Raw genomic sequence first — 23,775 nt, 5'->3', positions numbered from 1 at the left:
ATGAAAATTGAGTGTTGGGCTAGGGATGTGGCTCAAGTGGTAGCGCGCTCACCTGGCATGCGCGGGGTGCTGGGTTCGATCCTCAGCACCACGTAAAAATAAAATAAAGATGTTGTGTCCACCAAAAACTAAAAAATAAATATTAAAAAATTTAAAAAAGAAAATTGAGTGTTTATCGATTTAAATAAGTTTGACATGGGTAGAATGAACATAACCAAACTAAGGAATATTCATAACACACTGCTTTTTTTTTTCTCTTTCAAAACAGGCTTACTAACTACAATTCGTCCTTTGGATTATGAACTAAAAACTCAGCACATTCTGACCCTTCTGGCCCTGGATGATGGCACGCCAGCACTTTCTTCATCGCAAACCTTGACAATCACTGTTCTTGATGTAAATGACCATGCACCGGAATTTATGCAGCACCTGTATGAAGCTTCAGTTAAAGAAAACCAAAGTCCAGGGGCATTTGTCACAAGGGTTGAAGCTCAGGACAGAGATTCAGGTAATATAAGAATACAGAAACTGGGTAGTTAATACCAAAAAAGGCACTCAAAAACTATCATTAACATAGTTTAAAATAGTCACGGCTCAAAGAAAATGAACAATTTCTAGTTGTCTCAGACTTCCAATGCTTCCTTCATTTGAACACACATAGCCACACACACGTCAAGATAAATGTGCCTTTTATAGCATTTGTTTTTTTTTTTTTTGATTTTTATTATCATTTATACTAGAGCAGTACATAACTAATTAACATGTGACTTATTGATTTGATCTTGATAGTAAAAAGAATTATAGAGGAAGAATGACATTTATTTCCCAGCGTAAGAGATGGCTCGAGTAAAGAAGACAAATAATTTTTTTTATTTCCTCAATATTTTAGCAGAGTGGAAGAGCTAGCATCAGATGACCTGGGTGAGAATCCCAGAATTAGCACCCATTTAAGCTGTGGAATGGAGAAAAAGTCACTAATCCTCACTGTTCTGCTAATTGTAAAATAGGGCTAAAAATACTGTCTAATTTATAGTTCTCTTATGAGAACCACATTTTAAAAGGTTTATAAGGTATCATTCTGTACAACTTTCTTACGAGTGTGAAAGAGTTATTACATGTATAGAGTTTAGACCAGTGTCTGACACAATAAATGGCCAGTGTTAATTGCTATCACTTCTATCATTACTGTTATTATTAATATCAACTAAAGACAATAACAGTGAATAGAGTGAACAGTTGCCCTGGCTAGGAATTTATAAATTTCTGAGACTTGCTTTTCAATAGCACTGTAACTCTTTTGGCATTTAAGGTTTGAAAACTTCAATAATTAACTTGGTTTTTCTTTTAAACAAAACAATGATTAAAAGTATAGAGCAGTGTTTCATATTAGCAGCATATTCTCAATTTTTCCATCTGTAATTTAATAAGCCAGTCTTTTAAATTTGCATTTGTACATAGCAAGGGGCATTTTATATCAATATAATATTTTATTCTATTCTTTTAAGAATTGTAAAAGATGTTTCTATGGAAACAATAGTATCAACAATAATACATTACCCCTTGCCAAGTTGTTAAGTCAAAAGACTCAAAGATTTTCTTCAACTTTTAAGCTGAATTACATACTATTTGGCTCTTTTGCCATATCTTTTAATGAAGTACATTTTACATGAATTTGTGTTAGATGCTAGAACAGTTTCAAAGGCTAACCTAATTTTCTCTCTTTGACCAGAGCGGGGCAGTGTGATCAAAGAGTTTTCCTTCCTATGTTCAAAGATATAGAACTAGAGCAAACTCACTGTTGTCCCAGGCTGTGCTTCAGAATCTGTTCAGGATGTAGCCAGAAATGATAATTTTTAGAGTGTTAGCAACAATGGAGAATATACACTAGCTTTGTGCTTCACAATAATTTCAGTTCTGTGAGGTTCTCTTAGAGCCTCCTCTGTTATAAACAGCAATGCAGAGCTCCGGGTAACATAGAAGCCACTCCTGAAAGTGTATAGATACACATTGAACCTATTGCTGATGCTGTGTGATTTAGCAATCATGTAAAATTCTTTCTTCCTTTATTTTTTCATGTTTTATATTTTTTGCAATGGGCTTTACTGAAAGTATTTTTTTCTTTAATGTTTGAAAGGGAGAAAACACTTTCTCCCAATATTTTGCATGTATCAACTAAAGATGACTACCATAAATATACTCTTCTAATTTTTATTGTTAAATCACCTAGTGTTAGTGCTGTTTTCTTTTAGTATAAATATTCTGCATCCTGTTAGTTATAATTGAATGAAAGCCCATTTATTCTAGAGATTATGATTGCTGACTGCAAACTCAGATGCACGATTATTATTTTTGTTGCTTTGCATAAATGGATATTTACCACAAACATTAACATCATCATGAGTCTCATGTACCTTTGCATGTTTTGGAGATGGCTTTGATTTACTGGAAATCTCAGTGTTTTTAGTGAGGCCAGATTGGTTAAGAAGGTGGTTATGTAAATACATATAAATACTGCTATGTGTGCATTAGCTTTTGAATATATTTTCTCTCAATACAGTTCTAAAATTTCTACCTAGTGGGTTAAAACAATGAAAGAGGAATATGCATAAGAAATGACGTAGTCAAGATTCTAACATAACATAACTGGCAATGCATTTGGAATTTATGAATGGTTTACTTTATAGTATGTATTTTAAAAAATACTATAGCGTTACTTAAAACCAGCGAGCTTAACATATGTTTTCTAGCATTCTACAATGCAGTTTTAAAAAATGTAAGCATACAGAGTTGTTTGGCATTCAAAACCCACAGGGATTTGTGCACTGAATGTTTATGATGTATGACTCACACTAATTCTAACAGGAGTTTCTTCTTGTATTAAAAGGAAAAAACAACTACCAGATTTTAACTAAGGTATTAAAACTGCTGCAGCATTTGGTGCTCCCAACAAGAGCTCCATTGTTAGTGAGTGAAGTCCTATCCCTGTAGTGCCCTTCCAACTCCCTGGATGAAGAGGTGCCCACCAGGGAAGATGGCTCTCATTGCTCAGTAGTGATGAATACAAAATAGTTTAACAGTGCATTGCCACACAGAAATAATAGAAATCGTTAATAAGATGTTACTCTCTATTCCATAAAAATATGTTCTCTGCCTGGGGTCATCTTGAATAAACTTCTCATCTGATCTCCTGGAAGATTTCACCCTGAATCAGATATACCACTGCACCTTCCAAACCTATGTTTAGAGACAAAGAGAGACATGATATTTCTTTGACTCCAAAGACCATTAATCCAAGGACCATTAATTAGAGGATGCATCTAATTTCAGAAATTGAAAATGTATAAAACATGTGTCTTAGAATTAATGAAAATAAATAAAACCTCTTGGCTTTAACCTTAGAATTACTTCTACCTGACTGATGTCCTCAACCTCATAGGAAATTATAAGGTATCATTCTGTACAACCTTTAAAAGGAGACTTATTTATGCACATATCAAAGGATAAAGATGTTGTGTTAGCACTTTCCATTGCTGTGACCAAATAACCTGACAAGAACAACTTGTAGTCAGAAAACTTTATTTGAGACTCATGGTTTCAGAGGTTCAATCCATGGTCAGTCAAATTCATTGCTGTGGGCCCAAAATGGAGCAGAACATCATAGTAGAAAGGCATGTCGAGAACAGGCTCTCAGCTCATGGCAGCCAGGAAACAGAGATAGAAGTGGTGAAGAGCCAGGGGACAAGATATAATTCCCAAGGCACCATACCTCACCTGTCATTCAAATCATTAATACATTAAATGGGTTAACCCACAGGTGAGGTTATATCTCTCATCACTGCCTAAGAGCCCTACCTCTGGGTGGCACATACCTTTAATCTCAGCAAACTTGGAGAGACTGAGGCAGGAGGATCACAAGTTTGAGGCCATCTTTAGCTTCTTAACAAGAACTACCTTAAAATAAAAAAATAAAAAAAGGCTGAGGGTGCAGCATAGTGGTAGAGCACACTGGGCTCAATTTCCAGTACCAAAAAAAAAAAAAAAAAAAAAAATCCCAGCCTCTGAACTTTGCTGTATTGGGAACTACGCTTTCAAAACATGAGCATTTCCAGGGACATTTCTAGATCCAAACCATCACACATGTTAAAATATTTTAATATATGCCATTTTGCAATAACAATTTCTCACTGTAGTAGAAACTCTAGTTGGCTGTTCATTTTTTTTAAGGCAATTTCTTTATGGGGTGATATTTCCCCAGTGTCATCTACAGAGGCCAAATATCCATCAACTGTTCATCAGCACTTTATTAGAAGTTATTGGTTGACATGCTCTTCAGTTTTTTTTTTTTAACCAACAGTATTTACCCAAAGTTTTAGATTCTGTACAACCCAGCAGTGAAAATATCCATATAAAGTGGGACCAAATCAGTGTTACAGACTTTGTACCCCAATTCTAGCAACTCTGATTTTACCAAAGTCCTAACAGAGGGATTTGGAGATAGGCTAGACCACTGGGCATTTCAATGTTAAATGCCCCAATCTGAGGTCATGAAACCTTGCTATGAGAAGTCACAATTACATGCTGATTGAAATTACCACCTACATAGAGTAGTTTTGCTAATCCACATGTATTTCCTAGGTTTATGACAATATAAGCAGAAAACTCTTGCTAAATTCTCTTGAAACTATAAGCTATCTCTGACTGAGAGTTGCACTTGACTTCCGGCAATGTGTTGAAATCTAACCCTGTTCATGGGTGTTCACAAATATAGACATCCCCTTACTGGGTACCTGTTGCATGTGCCAGTCAATTTGGGTCTGATCTTCAGGGAGATTCATTTTAGGGCTCCCATAGAAACTTGCCAGTTCTCTTAACTATGGCTGACTTGAGCTGCAAGTTCAAAGCTTCAGTTTGTAGTTTTCGTTCTTTAAGTTCCTAGTACATTCAGAATCTCATCCTGAGTCATGTTTCTTTTGCCATTATCTAGTCAAAGTTAGCACCACTTGGTCTCTAACAAATTTGAGTCCTTTAACAGTCACTCTTAACACCATGGAACACAGGTGATAATTCAATCGTGACCTCACCCCAAATGCTAAATTACTAGATTCCCATTTACCACAGCAGGGAACTCAGCACTGCATGGAAGGCCAAACACAGAATCAAACCAATCCCAGAATCCCTATGACCTGAGAACTGCTGTTGCCAAGTACTCTATCAATCACTTTCAGTCAGGGAGACGAGATGCTGCAACACGGGTGCCGTACAGTTGAGTTACCAGAAAGAGAAGACTAAGGGAATGTAGAAAAAATAACTCTGGAAGCACTGGGCAACACAGAGAGGAAGGTGGGGTTTTTAGAACCTAGGAAGGGCATGAGAAGGGGCCTGTTTCTCCATTGTACCATCTGTTGGATAATCAAGGTGGGCAGAGAGATGGTGGCATGGTTCTGGACTGAGGTTTTGCTGGACATCTTTGGCAAAAAGCTTTAGGACCTGAGGAAATAAGCCAGGTTACTAAAGTGACAGTTCTTGGAGCCGGACTGGAGAGGGTAAAAAGTGTCACTGAGGAGAGGTGTCTTGGGGACAGAATGAAGCAGACACCGGACCCAGGTATTGTTGTCTAAGAGGAGATGTGCCTTGCGGATGTGTGTCCACACACAGGCGCGCGCGCGCACACACACACATACACAACACACACACACACACACACACACCCTTCAGTAAGTGTGTGTCATTAGCCTATAAATATCTTCAGATGCAGATTTCTAATCGAATTACCCAGGAGATGAAATTAAACTAAATCATCTCTATTCATTTTTGTCTTCCTGGTTCTCAAGTCTGATGGGGCCACATTTGTTCTGAAGGATTAAAGAGTGTGAGGAGAAAGAAGCAACTCAATCAGTTGAAACTACCAAAAAATATGGGAAGAATTATTTTTAAAATGCATAATAATGTGTTATCATATTTCTCACTCCAGATAGGACATTGACTACGAAGTAAAAAAAAAAAAAAGAAAAAGAAAAAAACAAACAAAGCAAAAATAAATATATAAGCAATTCTGTGGTCTTGCCTCCTGAGGTTGAAAATAAACAAAATCTTATAACTGAGCACAGGCTTTTAAATAGAGGGTTGATCCACAGAAATTGTCATTTGCCCCACAAGCTTACAATTATGCCATTAAATCACGATCAGGGGGTGTTAGAAGGAGTAATTAGGAGTACGTTGTAGAATTGTACACTCATAAGAAAAATTTTATGGGAGGGAAAAAATCCTAAGCATTCACCGTGGGGAAGTCTCATAAGACTTTTGAAAATAAAGCATTTCAGCTCATGGGGCTTTTATTTCGCAAGAACAGCCAAAGAGATTTTCCTTCACCTTAATTTGAAAGCTGTTTAAGAATCTCACCTTCCTCATCCACAGCCTGACATGTTCAAAGGAAAATGAGTGGGAATACAGTCAAGTTTATTCCACAGAGATGATTGCTAGGTTTTTCTTTTGATTTTCCTTAAGGAATCAATTCCAAGCTTCGGTTTGAAATTATGCCAGGGGCTTCCTTGGGGTTGTTCGAGATCCATCCTGACACTGGAGAGGTAGTGACAACTACCACGCTTGACAGAGAAGTTCAGGATGCTTTTGTCCTTCGAGGTAAGGAATCTCCCCCCCACCCACCCCAAAGGTCAATGATATATGCAAAAAAAAAAAAAAAAAAAAAAAACCACCAAAACCCCAGAAAGATCCACAGTGAAATTTTACATTTTATTAACGTATCTTTAAATATTATTGACCCAGTGTTACCCGTAAGTTTAGTCTGATGCTGTCTAACTAGAGCAATGCATTTCAGGTATGAGTTAATGGCCACAATTGGTGCTGTCTTTCTGTTCCATGTCAGTACTAGTGCGAGATGAGGGCGTCCCGTCATTGTCCAGCACCACAACCATCATCTGCGCTGTCGAAGATGAGAATGATCACGCGCCAGAGTTCATTGTCCCCGTTCTTGACATTGAGGTCCTGGAAAACCAAAAGCCAGAGGTTGTCTCTACTGTTTGGGCCTCTGATATGGATGCTGGCCAAAATGCAGCCATCAGATTTCACATCATCGGTAAGTATTTTTAATGAAAATTTCCACCAGGAGACTGACTTGAGTCAATGTGCCCTACAGGGTGATTCTCCTGTATCTGGCATCTGTTGTATTTTTTTGCATAATGCACACCCAGTAGGAACTGATGGGTAACACTTGGCATGGGCTTCCTTCCACCCCTCCCACAGCCACCCTGAACCACTAACTTCCAAATTCTTTAAAATCCTGGCCTTGGAAATTGTGAATTTGCTTTCATACTAACTGTAGTAGATAGATGGATGGAACAAACAGCTTTTCTCCTATATTTTTTCCCTTTCAAATGATTTCTTACATCCTTGCCAAATTTTATAATAATTTGATAGATTTTTTTCTATAAAAGATTGATTTTTTGTATATATTTTCCTACAACTAAAATATTTATGCTGAAATATAAGATCTAAGAAATTTTCAAGTAAATATAGGGTCCAAATTCAAAAGTTATTTTGGCTGTAGTTATTGATGTGATTATTGTAAGATTAAAATAGAAAAATTACATTCCATGTTTTGACACTATTTAACATGGAAATTAAAATTATATTGTACTAGAAGTACATCTCTTAATGAGATTGATGGGCTTTTTTTCTAGCTCATGAATTCATGCAATTTTTTTTTTTTTTGAGACAGTGGTTTGCTATGTTCCTCAGTTTGGCCTCAAATTTATAGACTAATCCTCTTGCCTCAATTTCTCAAGTAATTAGGACTATGGGTGTGCACTTCTGTGCCCCAGAGTAAAACAAGTTGTAGTGCCAAGTCTGCTGCTGTTTTTCTTTGTTACATATGTAAGAATTGAGAGTTCCTCTGGGCATGCTGGTGCACGTCTATAATCCCAGCAGCTCAGGAGGCTGAGGCAGGAGGATCAAAGCAAGTCTCAGCAACTTAAATAAAATATATTTTTTAAAAAAGGGCTAGGGATGTGGCTAAATGGTTAAATGCCCTTGGGTTCAATCCCTGGTTCCTGCTCCAAAAAGCAAAACAAAAGAACTGAGAAAGTCCCTATGCACATTCATTCATTCATTCATTCACTCAGTTTTTGGTGCTGTGAACTGAACCCAGGCCTTTAGTAATGCTAGGTATGTGCTCTGCCACTGAGGCTACATCCCCAGCACCTTCTGCAGGTTTTTTTTTTTTTTTTTTAATGGGAGGATCGTTGTTTGATACAAGTAAAGTTGGTTTTTGAGCTCTTTCTGAGCTATATGCCCCCAAAATCAGTTAATAATGCTTCTATTTTTTTATATACCACTTAAAAACTTAAATAGGTCCTATAATTTAGCTGAAAGCAAACACCCTTTCTGACTACAAAAGAATGTTTTCTCCCAGGCATTAAACTCAGTCATTGTTTCAGTATTGAATATGAATATTGGGAATGACCCCTTGATTTGGCAGTCATTTATCTGGGTGAGAGGTAAGTTTTTTTTGTGTGTGTTTTTTTTTTTTGTGAGAAGGGCAGTGATAAAGGCAAATATAGAAAAGGTAAACACTGTGATTGTAGGTAAATTCTGAGGTGGAACAATTTTAACAATAAGGATGTGTAAACTGAGCTTCTGGAAAATACCTCAAAGCTTCCTGTTTCCAGGTACTCCTTGGAAAGCTTCATGTAACCTTTAAAAACATATACTTCATATACTCTTTAAAAACAACTGATCTAAGCATCATCCATTTGTGGTGTTACTCAGTTTTCCATCACTATAACAAAATACCTGAGATAATTAACATACAAAGAAAGAACTTAGTATGGCTCACCGTTTTGGAGGTTCCAGTCTATGATGGATTGACTGCATTGCTTTAGACCTATGGTAGCACATCATGGTGGAAGGGTATGGAAGAGCAAACTCATGTACAGCACAAATTGGGTTAACAAAAGAAAGCAGGAGGATGGAATGGGATCCACAGTCTTTTTAAAGGGTATATCTCCAATGATCTAACTTCCTCCCACTGGGCTCCGCCTCTTAAAGGCTCCACTATCTCCAATATCTTCACACTGGGGACCAAGCCTTTAATAGTCTATAGCATTTACTATAGCATTTACCTAAGCTAAGCCAAATAAATTTTTCGTTACTCCTTATTTTTCCTCCTTAATTTCTTTGGAATATGTCCATTTTCTCTTTGCACAATTATTTTCAGAACCTCTTTGTTGTTTAACTGTAGATTACCATAATGCCCTCTTAATCTCCCCATATTCTAATCAAGCCTTGGCTTTGCTGCTTCAGTCTTCCTCTTAAAACATTAAATTGATTCATGACACTGTCCTGTCAAAGTCCTTCCAGAGCTCCCATAGATCCTGAGATAGAATGGAGACTCTTCAACAGTATGCTCGGCCTTTCATGATTGAACCTCTGTCTGCCTCCCAAATTCCTGTCTTCACTGAGTCAACCCTTTCCCTGCCCTCTGCACGCCAGTACCCAAGGAACCCTATGTTCTAGTCACTCAAAAACATTTGCAACCTGCTAAAGTCTCCTATTCCTGGGGCTACATACAGGATATTTGCTCTGCATGGAAACCTCTTTCCAAAACTTGTACTCTGGCTTCTTCCCTAAAGGAGTGTTTTAGTCAGCTTTTTTGCTTCTGTGAATAAGAGACCTGATAAGAATAATTTTAGAGGAGGAAAAGTTTATGTGGGGATTCATGATTTCAGAGGTCTCAGTCCATAGCCAGCTCAATTCCGTGAACAAGCTGAAGAGTGCACTTAATGATTAGGAAGCAGAGAGAGACTTCACTCACCAGATATAAAATAAACACCCCAGAGGTTCGCCCCCCCCCCACCCTGCAGTGACCCACCTTCTGTTTTGTTTGCAGTACTAGGGATTGAACTTCGCATATACTAGGCAGACTAGGAGTGAGTTTTGATTATTAATTTTTCTAATAAGCATTTCCTGGCCATCCTAACACGGGGCTATGCATCCTTCCCCTGGCCTCCCAGGATACAGGATTTTTCACACTATATTTTAGTGTCTGGATACCGGCATATATTTCCTCCTAGACTCTAAACTCTTAACAGTCAGATAATGTCTTACCTCTTCAAACTCCCAATGTGAAGCATACACTTAGCACATAGTCATTACTTACACTTGGCACATGATCGGTGCTTATTAAATGTTTGTTGAGTGAATTAATCACTTTGTCATCCACCAACACCACAGAAATGTAGGCTTGTCTGACCATCTCTACTTTGGTTATAGATCAGCTGTTTCTCTAAATAAAACTGCAGGACCCTCTCCTTATCCCCAGCATCCATTATGACAGTTGCCTTCCTCCAAAGCCATTCCACTGTGTCCTCATATACCTCCAGTACTTACATTCTAGTAAGGTCCCATAATATTGGACGTGGTCCTTTCATTCTGTCACTCATTTGTGAATATGACTAGCAAGTCTCTGAACCACATTTTCCTCACTAATTTACCAGGATGACTTTGAAACATTTTGAATTTGTGTTTAGTTTTAACTTTTATTATACTTTGTACCATGGGAAAAGAGTAAAGGGAAGATTTTTTTTTAAAGATGCTGAGATGAATAAATGATCTTCTTTGCTAATGTTGTGGGATAACTTGTCAAGGGTCCAGCTAACTGTAACAGAAGGGTCAGGACTCATGCACAGCATGCCACGGGCATGTGGAAGGGAAGCTCACGGTGGTATTGTAATGGGCATAAACTCTGAGAATGAGTTTGTTTGGGAAAAATCACTAGAACTGATCAGTTAATTTTTATTGATATCCAGAAATGGACATTATATCCTGTTTCTTATCCCTGATGCCTATCGTTTTATTTTGAATAAAATAATATATTCATATATATTTGCAAGAGAGAAAATATATGAATATGAAAAGTTGTAGCTATATACAAAAAAATTCAGACTGCCAAAAATCTGTGAAAACAAGTGTTCTAGTTATTGATCCAATTAAGATGTCTACTGAATCATATTATCATTATTATTATTCCCTTCTTAGAAGTGTCCTAAGGTCAGGGATTTTTATCATGCTCACTGTTCTATCCCCAGTACTTATAAAAGTACTAGCTTGAAACAGGAAATAGTTCCTAAATGAATGAATAAATTAATACGTATACTAGCAAATAGATATTTCTTTTTTCAATTCAAGTAACTTTTCAATTATTCTCTATCATAGATGGAAATACCAATGAGTACTTTGCTATTCATGAAACCTCAGGAGAACTCTCTACCACTCGGGCTTTGGACCGGGAGCAGGTCAACAATTTTACCCTCATCATCCTGTGCTCTGACCTGGGGGCTCCTCCTCGAAGCTCTGTGATCCAGTTGCAAGTTAGGGTTTTGGATGATAATGACCACAGCCCATCTTTCCCCGTCCCTCATTACCGGTCCTCTGTGAGAGAAGATGCTGAAGTCGGAACCGTGGTTCTGGTGCTGTCTGCTGGGGACGAGGATGAAGGCCTGAATGGGCAGATTGAATATTTCCTATTGGACAAGTCGTCCAGTGCCTTCACCATTGACCCTGCGGCAGGCATACTGAGAACTGCCCACGCCCTTGATCGAGAAGCCCGGTCTCAGCATACATTCCAGGTGGTGGCCAGAGACTGCAGCATCCGAGGTTCAAGAAGCACTACTGTGATCATAGAGGTATCTGTCACTGACGTTAATGACAATGATCCAGTTTGGGACCAGAACCCGTTTGAGGCTTTTCTTTCCTCTCAGTCAACTACAAACCAGACAATTGCTATTCTGACAGCTGACGACCCAGATTGGGGGCTCAATGGAACTGTCACTTTCAGTTTTGCAGATACTCAGTCCATGTTTTCTGTTGATCGATACACAGGAGAAATCAAACTTCAGCAAACTCCATTGTCAGAACATTTCCCTATCTGGCTGAGGTTGAAAGTTACAGATCAAGGGGTCCCAGGCAGGACAACCACTGGTCTCTTGGTCATTCACATGGAAGGAGAAGATGTAAAGGTTTCCTTTAGCCACCGTCTATACAAAGGACTCGTGACCGAAAATTGTGAGGCAGGTGAGTGTCACTTTAAGTTTTTGTATTCCAGCTTATGTAAGAGTATTATCACAGACTCAATTATAAACATCGGAGTCTAGCCAGTTCTTGGTATTGAGAAGTCATAATCATCAATATGATTGTATTAGTCAGCTTTCTAGCACTATAATGAAATATCTAAAGCCATTAACTTATAAAGTAAAGAGGTTTATTTTAGCTTCCAGTCTGGGGGTTCCAGTCTAATATGGAGTGACCCCATTGCTTTGGGTCTCTGGTGAGGATAGCATGGTGGGATACATAGCAGAGCACACCACTCACCCCGTGATTCAAGAAGCAGAGTGAGAGGGTGGCCAGGGTCCTGTAATCCCCTTTGAGGACACACCTCAGGACCTCCCAGTCAACCTTGCTTCCTACCTTCCTACCTTCCTACCCGATGGCACCACCCTGAGGGTCAAGTCTTTAACACATGGGCCCTTGGAGAACATTCCACATCCAAACTATAGCGATGGTTAATAGTAGCCTCATCTGACATAAAAATATTAAGGCAGAATACAGTGAAGACCAAATGACTTCTAAGGTGTACCCTCCCCTTTCAAACACGGTTTAAAAAGCTAATGTTAAATGAATTGGAAGCCTCCACCACTGTCTTTTTTTTTAAATACCTGATCAGAGTTGTCCTTCCTGGTTCCCTGGCATTTGGAATGACCTAATTAAATTGGACATTGATCTTTTTAATGGAACTTAACCCTCCAAATTTATTTATTAAGTTGTCTGCTTCAAGAAGTGATAACATTCTGTAAACATCCATTGGAAGTCATCTGAAGTGATGAGCTGTGACTTGTCTTTGAAGAGTAAAGATAATGGGTAAAAGGCATCAAGTCCAAGCTGAGAGGTAGACCCCAACTGCAGATGAAACAGGAAAGAGGAAGGGGGAAGGAAACAATGGTGGGTTTGGAGGCTGTTGAGTCTGATTAGATGCAAGTAACCCATGCCAGGATTGGCAGGCTTCTTAGTCTCTTAGAAAAAAAGAAAATGGCAATGTACATAAAATACAGATTGATATGATTCAAGCAGGACAAAAATTTCCCTGGAACATTAATTTAATACAGATTGAATTCTGATATGTATCTCATAGACACCAGAAAGTGATTTTTTTCTTTTGTAATTAAAAAAAATTTTTTTTAATTCCAGTGGTTTTAAAAGATTGGAAATTCATTGGTCAGTGTTCAAATGGTTTTGATATAAGTGATGAAATAGGCAACAGAATGATTTTCCCCTCTCCAAATGCACCTTCAATTTTAACTTCCTTTTTTTTTAATGAAAAACATATTGGAACTTCAATTTTCTATGGGTCACTCAAAATTTCTATCAGTTGGTGCCACTTGACATCTGAGTGAATTATTCTTGCTTCAATCATAAATTCTCATCACTCTGTACTGCTTTTAACATTTACATGCTCATTTAAGAAAACAAATAGTTCAAAACCAGCCTCAGCAAAAGCAAGGCACTAAGAAACTCCATGAGACCCTGTCTCCAATAAAATACAAAATAGGGCTGAGGATGTGGCTCAGTGGTCCAGTTCCCCTGAGTTCAATCCCTGGTATGAGAGAAAGAAAGAAAGAAGAAGGTGGAGAGGGAGAGAGGGAGGGAGAGAGGAGGGAAGGAAATAAATATTTTAAAGTTCAAACAAATAACTCCAATGTATTTATATTTGTGTAACTTTTTGTTAGAAAAAAGTACACAGATTCAGGTTTTAACTGACATTACATTCCTCTATTAACAACATTAAACATAGCACTTCAATTGTTTAAAATAATATATAATTTCCATTTTTAAAGCAATCCTTTGGTAGATAAAATCTCTGTCAGATAGGATTTGGATCTTGAATGTCTCCCAAAGGCCATCTGTTAAAGACTTAGATTCCAGCTTGTGACACTATTTTGGAAGATGGGACCTAGTAGAAGTTAGGTCATGGAGTATTGCCCCTGAAATATTAGGGCTCCAGCTCCTCTCTCTCTACTTCCTTGTAGTACAAGGTGAATGACTTTGCTCTCCCTTGTGTTCCCCACCATAATGTTCTGACTCACCACAGGCTTGAGCAATGTGGCCAAAAGACTATGAACCGAAACCTCTGAAACAACCATGAGCCAAAATAAACCATTCTTCTTTTTATGTTGTTTATCTCAGGTATTTTATCATAGCAACAGAGAACTAACGAACACAGAGTCAGTCATGAAATATTCAATTATTCATAAAAACAAGGCACACTGTGGCCCTTCAACAGTATGTCAAGATAAGTTGTCCAAGTGATTCTCATTCTACTCTTACTGCTGCTCTTCCTCACCATTTGAGAGAACATAGTCATCCTGAATCTTTTTAAAAGTTAAACTTTATTACCTATAATATTTTAATCCACTAGACAATTTAAAGGAAACTTCTAGAAGCCAGCTTATATTTCTTCTGCTTTGCTTCCAGTGCTTTGGTTATTCAGATGAGGCTGACTCAGCAACCATCACCCTCAGTGTGGGCTGTTTACAACTTCATGCATTTCTTTGAATTACCCAGAGGGGAAAAATTGAAATTGTGAACTATATTAATACCCTGACTGAAAGTAAAGACTCAGACTTTGGAAAAATTTGAAATTAAATTAAAATATGATAACACATGGGGGCACTCTAAGAAATAAAATATACTTAATAGTATAAAGTAAATAAATGGCATATTGATACTTTGGAGGAAGAATCCTTCTTTTGGCATTTGGGCCATTGATTCTGTGAATTCTGGGTCTTCTTTTCAGTAAGGGCTCATGAATGTTGAAGTGTGGAAATCATGACCTAAGTTGATGTAGCTGAGTGGGTCGTGCTTCTGCTGCTTGTGCTGGGAAAATGCTCTCTCTTTCCATAGAGTAGAGATGATAATGATTTCCTCACAGGGATACAGTAAGGATTGAATTAAGCTGTAGGAAGATGCGAGTCATCTTTTTGTTGTTGTTTTTGGTATTTTTCTTCTGTCCCAAATCCTTACTTGGATTCTATTATGTTAACCTGGCATAAGTTCTCATCAGAGCAGGCAGTTTCCATAACAATGTTAGGATGGAATGAAATACTTGCAGTCTTAAAGGCCCCACCATCTGTTCCTTCTCTTCCAATCAGGTAAGAAGTACACTTTCCAAGGTCATGGCCTTCCCCACAACGTGGAATTAAATGACACTGTCCCTGGCAGCTTTGGCACAGGGCCCAACATATAATATTTTATGATAGTGAAAAGGTGGAATCAAATCTCTCATTCTTATTTTATTACTTAGGGCCACCCTTACACTTGGGATGAAGTTCATGGGAATGGACACCACCTAAGTAGCCTTTGAACAGCAATGTGGACTTTCCTTACCTCTCCTCTGATTCCAAGGTAGCTCTGAAGGGAATAGAAGTAGCAAAGCCCTAGACCAGGTCAAGTTTTCACAGAAGATATCTACCTCCCAATGCAGGTTTTATCTTTGTGAACTCACCCCAGTCCCATATTTGGGCCTCAGCCATCGACGCTCAGGATCTCTTTTCAATAATAATCCCAGGGTGGGAGTAGTAACCAAGATGAAAGAGCCCGATGCCTAGGTTATGAAGCCACTTTAAAAATCACGTTTGCTGAACTGTGATGCCCATATGGATTACCATAGGCATGTTGAAATGACCGGTTATTTCTAGGGAAAAAAAAAGATACAGGGAGCCAAATTATAATCAAAATTTTGTTTGCTAATCCTCAACAATTAGGAGCAGGATGTGACTCAAGTGTTGAATGTCATCAGCCTGCGTTGCCCTTTTCTCAAGCTAAACTTCTCCAGCACTGCCAAGTAGGAGCTTGTGATGCCTTCACTGAGTGCTGAAGCATTATATATATAGCAGGGTTAGTGTGCGCGAGTGTGTGTGTGTGTGTGTGTGTGTGTGTGTGTGTGTGTGGTCTTGGAGATCACACCCAAGGACCTCGTACATGCCTAAGTCCTCTACCGCGGAGCTACATTCCCAGCCCAGGTGAATGTTTTTGAACTGCTGGGTTTCCTGTTCTCATGACTAAAAGGCTCAGGGGTTATTCCAGGGAAACTGGGTTAACTGGGTTGTGCAAAATAACCACACAAGAGACACAAATACCTTTTCTTTGGGGTTGCTGTGACGGCTCCTCTGACCTTAAGGGTCCGCAGAAAGAGAGAGCGAGAGCACGCGCTGACCCTTTTTATTGAGGAGAAGCTATTCAAATGAGGCCAGGGGTCAGGTTTCAGGGGGCTGAGTCTATCTTCATGATGTCCACTGTCAGCAGGTTGACGGACACCTGGGTAGGCCACACCCAAGGGCACAGTAAGAGGAAGGGACACACACAAGGCACTTCCATGGAAGATTCTATCCTAAACAGGGCAAGGGGTTACATTACAAAGGAACAGGTGAGCATAGCTCCACCTGAGGGCTGTAGCAAGACATACCCATGCATGTTCAAGACACTGACCCTTGAACCCAAGAAGGGTGGGGAAAGCTCTGCCACATTTCTGTAACTGAGTGACTTAGCACTCGGGGAGTGTGACTCAGTCACTTGCAAGGTTGGTCTCCCACATAGAACTATGTTAATATTCTCTGTTACCTCTCTGTGGATAAGAGTTTTTGTCTATTCTACAAGAGATGTCCACTTATTTTAGAAAGCATTAGGATCGTTTCAGTAGGAATACAAAGAAAGAATATTCTGTCTTTCACAAACAAAATCTGTGGTTCATGATATAAACAAACATGGTTCATAATGAAGCCTGTTCCATGGGAAGAAGGGAAACCCATCCATTCTGGTTGCTGGGAGCTGTAGGAAGGACAATAGAGATAAAGTATAGGAATCAAGGGTTCAGGACCTTGCATCCCAGATATACCCCCTTTCTAGAAGCTATAACCCAGGAGAGGCCATTGAGATCGATTGAAGGGAAAGTTAAAAGCAGAGGACACGCGGAGACCCTGGAAGAACTCTGTCTTCCAGGATGGCTCTTTGCCCACACAGATCAGGGGGTAGCAGAGTAAAATTGGCAACATATTCAGGTACAGAGGTACAGGGAAGCGCTCCATCCTTGTTTGGCTCTTGCAAAGGCCCAGAAGACATCCTGGAATCCCAGTTGGCTCACTGGCGGACACAGATCACCAGTGGGCCCACCACGGGGAGCATTGCTGCAAGGGATAAGATGACCTCATCCCCAAATCTGTGCAGGGACAACCTGAACATAGGAAGGAACATGTGGCATTTCAAAGGGTCTTTAGAAGCTCACATGAGGTCATGTCACCAAGGATGGAGTCCTGAACTTGGCCACATTGACCCGACAGACCAGATTCACTGATGAACTCTAGGAGCTGGTAGCACAAAGGGATCCCACCTGCAAGACCCCCTACCACACACCCCTACCCACCAGTGTCATCTTACTGAGGAGCAACACAAGAGGCAGGGAAACTCAAAAATTGAGCACATATTCAAAGTAAGTTACCTAAAAATGGTGTTTAAAGGGAAAAGACAGAGACAACATTACCTAGCATTTTTAAAATGGTCATTTCTTCCTACTGTCCATCAGAGTGATGCTCCTAAGAGATAGTAGATCAATAATTTGTTTTAAAGAACTATTTTTTCTTTGTACATTTAAGATGTTCTCTGTGAATTTGTGATTTTTCACTTCATACATTTTTAGCCCTTGAGGGACACTTTTATTTATATTCTTGAGGATACCCTCACTATTCTTCTCAACATCCATCCTGTTAGATGTTGGCTATATACTTGACTTTGTATGCTCAATATTCAGTTTTCTAAAGGACTATTTAGAAAAAAAAATCTTTTTTTCATCTACTCTTTTATAAGATGGTTTTCATGATCAAATCAGCACTTCATATTCCCTAAAGTATTTTACCTTCCTTATGATCAATAGTCTGAAGTCAAAGATATGAGATGAATGTGAGTTAGAATTAGCTGGGAGGAGCTTCTGGGAGTGTAGCAAAGCCAGAGGAAGTTTGTACCTGGTAGGTCTTCACCAAATATGAAATGAAGTCATTTTACCATCATTGTTTACTTCTAAGACAAAAGGCTTCTGCCCAAATAAGAATTTGGGGAGAGGAAAGACAGTTTGTGCCAGGCAGGGGAAATGGCATCATGCACAAAAAACTTGGAGACTAAAGATTGTGGTGAGCTCACCGTCAGGTGAAGCAGCTTTTTAAAAATTTTTATTTATTTTCTTTTTAGTTATACATGATAGTAGAATGTATTTGGACATATCAAACATACATGGAATGTAACTTCTCATTTTTGTGGTTGTACATGATGTGGAGTTACACTGGTCATGTATTCATATGTGAACACAGGAATGTGATGTCCAATTCATTCTACTGTCTTTCCCATCCCTATTCTCTCTCCCTTCCCCTCATTTCCTCCCTGTCTGATCCAATGAACCTTCCCACTCCTCCTTCTGCCCCACCTGTTGTGAGTCAGCATCTACATACCAGAGAGAACATTCAGACTTTGGTTTGGGGATTTGGCTTATTTCATTTAGCATGATAGTCTCCAGTCTCATCCATTTACTGGCAAATGCCATAATTTCATCCTTCTTTATGGCTGAGTTATAATCCAATGTGCATATGTACTGCATTCTTCATCCATTCATCTGTTGAAGGAAACCTAGATTGGTTCTATAATTTGGCTAATGTGAATTAAGCTACTATAAACATTGACATGACTGCATCACTGTAGTATGCTGTTTTTAAGTCCTTTGGGTATACACCAAAGAGTGGGATAACTGGGTCAAATGGTGGTTCCATTCCAAGTTTTCTGAGGAATCACCATACTGGGTTTCCAGAGTGGTTGCACAAATTTGCAGTCCTACTGGAAATGTATGAGTGTACCTTTCTCCCCACACCCTCGTCAACATTTATTGTTACTTGTATTCTTGATAATTGCCACTCTGACTGCAGTGAGAATCATCTCAGTATAGTTTTACTTTGCATTTTTCTAATTGCTAGTGAGGTTGAACATGTTTTTTTTTTTTAATGTATTTGTTGACCAATTGAATTTCTTCTTCTGTGAAGTATCTGTTCCGTTTCTTTGCCCCTTTATTGATTGGGTCATTTGGGTTTTGGTGTTAGATTTTTTTGAGTTCTTTTTACATCCTGGAGATTAATGCTCTATCTGAGGTACAAGTGGCAAAGATTTTCTCCCACTCTGTAGGCTGTCTCTAGAAGCATCTTATCTGGAATAGCTGAGTACTGGTCGGCAGGAGGTCCATGTGCTTCTCAAAGATAACTTGGAAGAGAGAAACAGCAAAGGCCTGGGGGTTATCAAAAACACTTTGATATGGTAGAAAGCTCCCTTCAAAGCTGTGTGAAGGGTGGCCTGGAGGAGAGAGATGAGCTAGGAGGATACTGCAGGGATCCACGTGACCAATAACCAGGGTCTCATTGAAACCTCTGCAGTGAGAGAAGATGAGGCCATGTGCTCCACCAGGGTTTCAGTGGGACCTGGTTATTACTTAGATACCAGGGTGGGGTATTTTAAAAAACAAAATCCTTGGATATCCACCCCACCCCACCCAGTTCAGTGAGACTCCTCTGAGGTACACCGTTCATGGGTAGAAACTCCCACGCATTTCCCCAAGGATAGAAAGATAAGCGAGGAAATCAAAGAAGCATTAGTGTTTTACAGGAGTTTGGAGAAATAAAGCATCTGCAAAGGGGATGGAAATGGGGGGCTCAGGGTGGCCCTGACAATCCCTGGGAGGACAGTGTTAGAAGAAAAGGAGATGGCACCTTCCAGAGGCAGGAAGCAATCAGAATATCTCATTTGGAGCAGAGGCTTGGTAAAGTAGAGACTGAAAAGTGGCAGCTATCCCAATTGGGTCCCTGTCCCCAAAGCCAAAGAAAGTGGTGAGTTTGTAGCCATGGGGAGGGGACTGCCAATCCATCGCCTCTGCTGAGCGTGAGCAGTCTTACCTGAGAGGATCTGAGGATGTCAACTTGCCCGTGGGCGACTCAAACATGGAAGAAAGGAAGGAATGTCTGAAAGAAGTCCATGCAACCAACGTAGAGGATGAGACAACCCAGAGAGGCACCGGGAGCCAACCAGAGGCCCGGGGGAGTCCCGAGAAGTCCCAAGGAGCAGGGCTGCTCTGTGGAAGTTGTTCAGGATTTTGGCCAAGAATAATACAAGGCCCAGACTGTCTAACATGAATTCTGGACTCAGTGTGGCTTCTTACAGAAACTGTTCACAGCTCAACAGAATTTAGCAACTTAGGAGGGAATTGGGAACTGTGGGGAGAACTAATTTGCTGGAGTTTTATTTTAGTAGCCAAAGCACAGTGAGGTGCAGCGTGAAGAGGTGGGGACAGGCCATTCAGTGCCCTTTTGACAAGGTTTGGCGATGAAGGGGAGGAAAGGAATGTGACAAAACCACTGTTTGAAGGGCCCTGAGGATCAGAGGGGTATTTTGTTCTGTTTTTGAAAGCTGGAAGAGATTTAGACAGTTGTGATTTATGGCACTTTAAAACTTACCAAGAACTTTCACTAATACTCAAATCAAAAAAAATGGAATAAAAATTATTTAGTGTAAATATTAAGATGCCCTTTTTAAAATTTTTGTTCCATTTAGCACCTATTTTTTGTGGGTGTTTGAAGCCTGGTTTCAGATTATTTTGAGGATAACAGTGCTCTCTTTCTAAGCAGCTCTTGTGACAATCAAGTGGAATCATTAAAATAATAGATTGTAACTTCATTACTTGGCAACTGAAAACATCCTAAAAGGCATTTTCTTGAGTGAAGTGTAATTACATAGTTGGAAATGTGCATCTCAAAACCAAAGTTGAAGAATCATTCGGTACAGAAATACCGTGTGGTCTATCTTTTTGAATCTGTGTGGGCTTCAGATTCTGTCTGGGTCTTGGGTTTCAGGATCTGGAAAGGAGAATATGGATGGATCTTGAAAATGCAGAGAATCTAAAGTTTGACAACATGGGAATGGAAACCCAGACAGGAAATGGCTGGGCAGTGAGAGAGGGCCAGACACACCAGACCCACAAGCAGGACTTGGGATCAGATCCAACATTGCCTCAACACTAAAAATTCCCCAGCTCATGTTGTAAATAAAGATAGTCTTCTGTTACAAAATTAAAGATATGATAGGAACATCTAGGGATCACTTCAGCACCCACCTTCTCTAAGCTGTTGAGAATATTTTAAAATAGTTAAATGGAGTCATTTCTAGATATCATTCCTAAAAATCTTGCCCACTAAAATAAAACGTACTTCTCACAGACGCCTTAACTCTAGTTGGTTTTCTTTCCCACCTCTTTGCTAAAACTTACAAAAAGTCAGGAAGCAATTTCAATAACTTCCTGTATTATTTCTTTAGGTGTTCACAAAATAAAATATATTCAAAAATGCATAAATTACCATTTTAAAGCATCGTTTTCATATGTGCACAAGTTTTGGAAAATTATTCCTTTTGAGTATACATTTTCTGTGCTTCTGTACTTTGTTTCCTAGGAGTGAGTTCCTTCTTTCTTCTTTCTTTCTTTCTCTCCCTTTTTGTTTTTGTTTTTGTTTTTGGTGGGAAGGAAAAAGCAACACCATTTCTTCTCTTATTCTAATAAAATTAAAAAAAATTACGTCCTTAACCATGGCTAAATGTATAACAGTGTCGATTATATTCATATCACTGTGCAACAGATTTCTCATTTTGCAGAACTGAAACTCTACGCTGACTGAACCATTCCCCTTGGTTCCCTCCCCCAGCTCATAGCAAATGTCATTCTACCTTCTGTTTCTAGAAGTCTATTTTAGATACTTCATGTAAGCGGAATTGTATAGTATTTGGTTTTGTAGGGGGGTGGACTGTGACTGACTTGTTTCCTATAATGGCCTCAAGTTCTTCCTTTTTGTAGCATATGGCAGGATTTCCTTCCATTTAAAAGGCTGAATAATATTCCAGTGTATGTGTACGCCACCTTTTGACTATACTTTCATCAGTGGGTAGACATTTAGGGTGCTTCCACCTGTGGGAATGAACATGAGTACAAATATGTGGAGGTCCTGTCTCCAGTTCTTTTGGATATCTATCCAGAAGTAGAATTGTTGGACCATATGGTAGTTCTGGTTTTTAATTTTTTTTTTAAGAACTTCCCTACTATGGTCCAAAATGGTTGCACCATTTCCCATTCTTACCAATAGGGCATAAAGGTTCACATTTTTCTACATCTTTATCAATACTCATCATTGCCTGCTCTTTTTTTATTGCTGTGTTGTTTTGTTTTGTTTATATAGTGGCCATTCTAACGGATGTGCTGTGAGATCTCCTGTGGTATTGATGATTCATGATACTGAGCACTTCATCTTATTTCTTGGCCATTGGTATATCTTCTTTGGAGAAATCTTTATCTGAGTCCTTTTCCACTTTTTAATCAGTTTTTTTCCTTGGTTGTCTGTAGAAGTTGTTTTGGATAAAACTTCCTTAGATACAGGATTTGCAAATATTTTCTCCCTCTGACTTTTCACTCTACTGATGTTTTTTTTTTTTTTTTCCCCCTGAGGGAAAAAAAACGATGCAGTTCCATTTGTTTATTTTTGTTTTCCTTGGCTGTGGTTTTCATGACATAGCCAATAAATCTCTGCTAAATATAATGTCAGGAAGTTTTTCCTCTGTTTTCTTCTAGGAATTTTACGGTTTCAGGTCTTATATCTAAGAGTTTAATCTGTTTTGAGTTGTTTGGGTTTTTTGTTTATGTACCAGGGGTTGAATCCAGGGGCACTTAACCAGCCCTTTTTATATTTTATTTTGAGACAGGGTCTCACTAAGTTGCTTAGAACCTCACTAAGTTGCTGAGGCTGTCTTTAAACTTGCGATCCTCCTGCCTCAGCCTCCCAAGATGCAGGGATTACAAGGTTGGGCCACTGTGCCCAACCTATTTTGAGTTTTGAGTTAACTTTTGCATATGGTATAATGTAAGGGTCTAAATTCATTATTTTACATCTAAATATCCAATTTTCCTAGTACCCATTTTATAGCCTGGGCAACTTTCTTAAAGATCATTTGATCATATATGGAGAATTTATTTCTAAGAATAATGCTGTTAAGTCTTTGTGTCTATTGTTATGCCAGAAACATACTGTTTTGATTATTCTAGCTTTATAATATGATTAGCAGTAAGGATGTGTGAGACCACTAGCTTTGTTTTTCTCCAGGTTATTGTTGCTGTTGTTATTAGGCTATTCAGAGTCCTTTGAAGTTCCATATGAATTTTAGGGCTATTTTTACTATTTCTGAAAAACAATTTCAGTGTGATTTTGGTAGGGACTGAATTTAATTTTATAGGTTGCTTTGGGTCGTATGGACGTTTTAACAATAGTATCTCCCACTCTATGAATAAGGGGAATGTCTTTCTATTTGTTTGTGTATTCTTTAACTTCTGTCAGCATTTTTTTATAGTTTTCAATATGCAAATCTTTTTTCTCCTTGGTTAAATTTATTCTCATGTATTTATTGTTTTTGATGCTGGTGTATTTGGAATTATCTAATTTCCTGGGTGTATTTTTTCATTGCTACCACACAGAAACATAACTAATTTTGTGTGTTGATGGCCTTTATTATGTATGTTATTTCCTTCTATTTCTAGTTTGTTTTGTTTTTAATCAAGCAAGCATGTTTAACTTTTTGTATCTATTGAGCTGATTT

The 23,775-nt window shown here is 38.9% G+C and overlaps 1 protein-coding gene across 1 annotated transcript in view; it reads left to right on the top strand.

Annotated features, from left to right (window-relative positions):
• Dchs2 (dachsous cadherin-related 2) overlaps positions 1-23,775 on the top strand; it is a 138,394-nt gene that overhangs the window by 72,843 nt on the left and 41,776 nt on the right. The window contains 4 exon segments of the mRNA XM_077803107.1: positions 269-508; positions 6,505-6,639; positions 6,884-7,093; positions 11,230-12,087. Of these exon segments, the coding sequence (XP_077659233.1) occupies positions 269-508; positions 6,505-6,639; positions 6,884-7,093; positions 11,230-12,087 (1,443 nt within the window).

The sequence above is a fragment of the Urocitellus parryii genome, chromosome 10, assembly GCF_045843805.1.
Source record: "Urocitellus parryii isolate mUroPar1 chromosome 10, mUroPar1.hap1, whole genome shotgun sequence".
Taxonomy (NCBI): Eukaryota; Metazoa; Chordata; class Mammalia; order Rodentia; family Sciuridae; genus Urocitellus; species Urocitellus parryii.
This window is presented reverse-complemented; position numbering and strand designations above follow the sequence as displayed.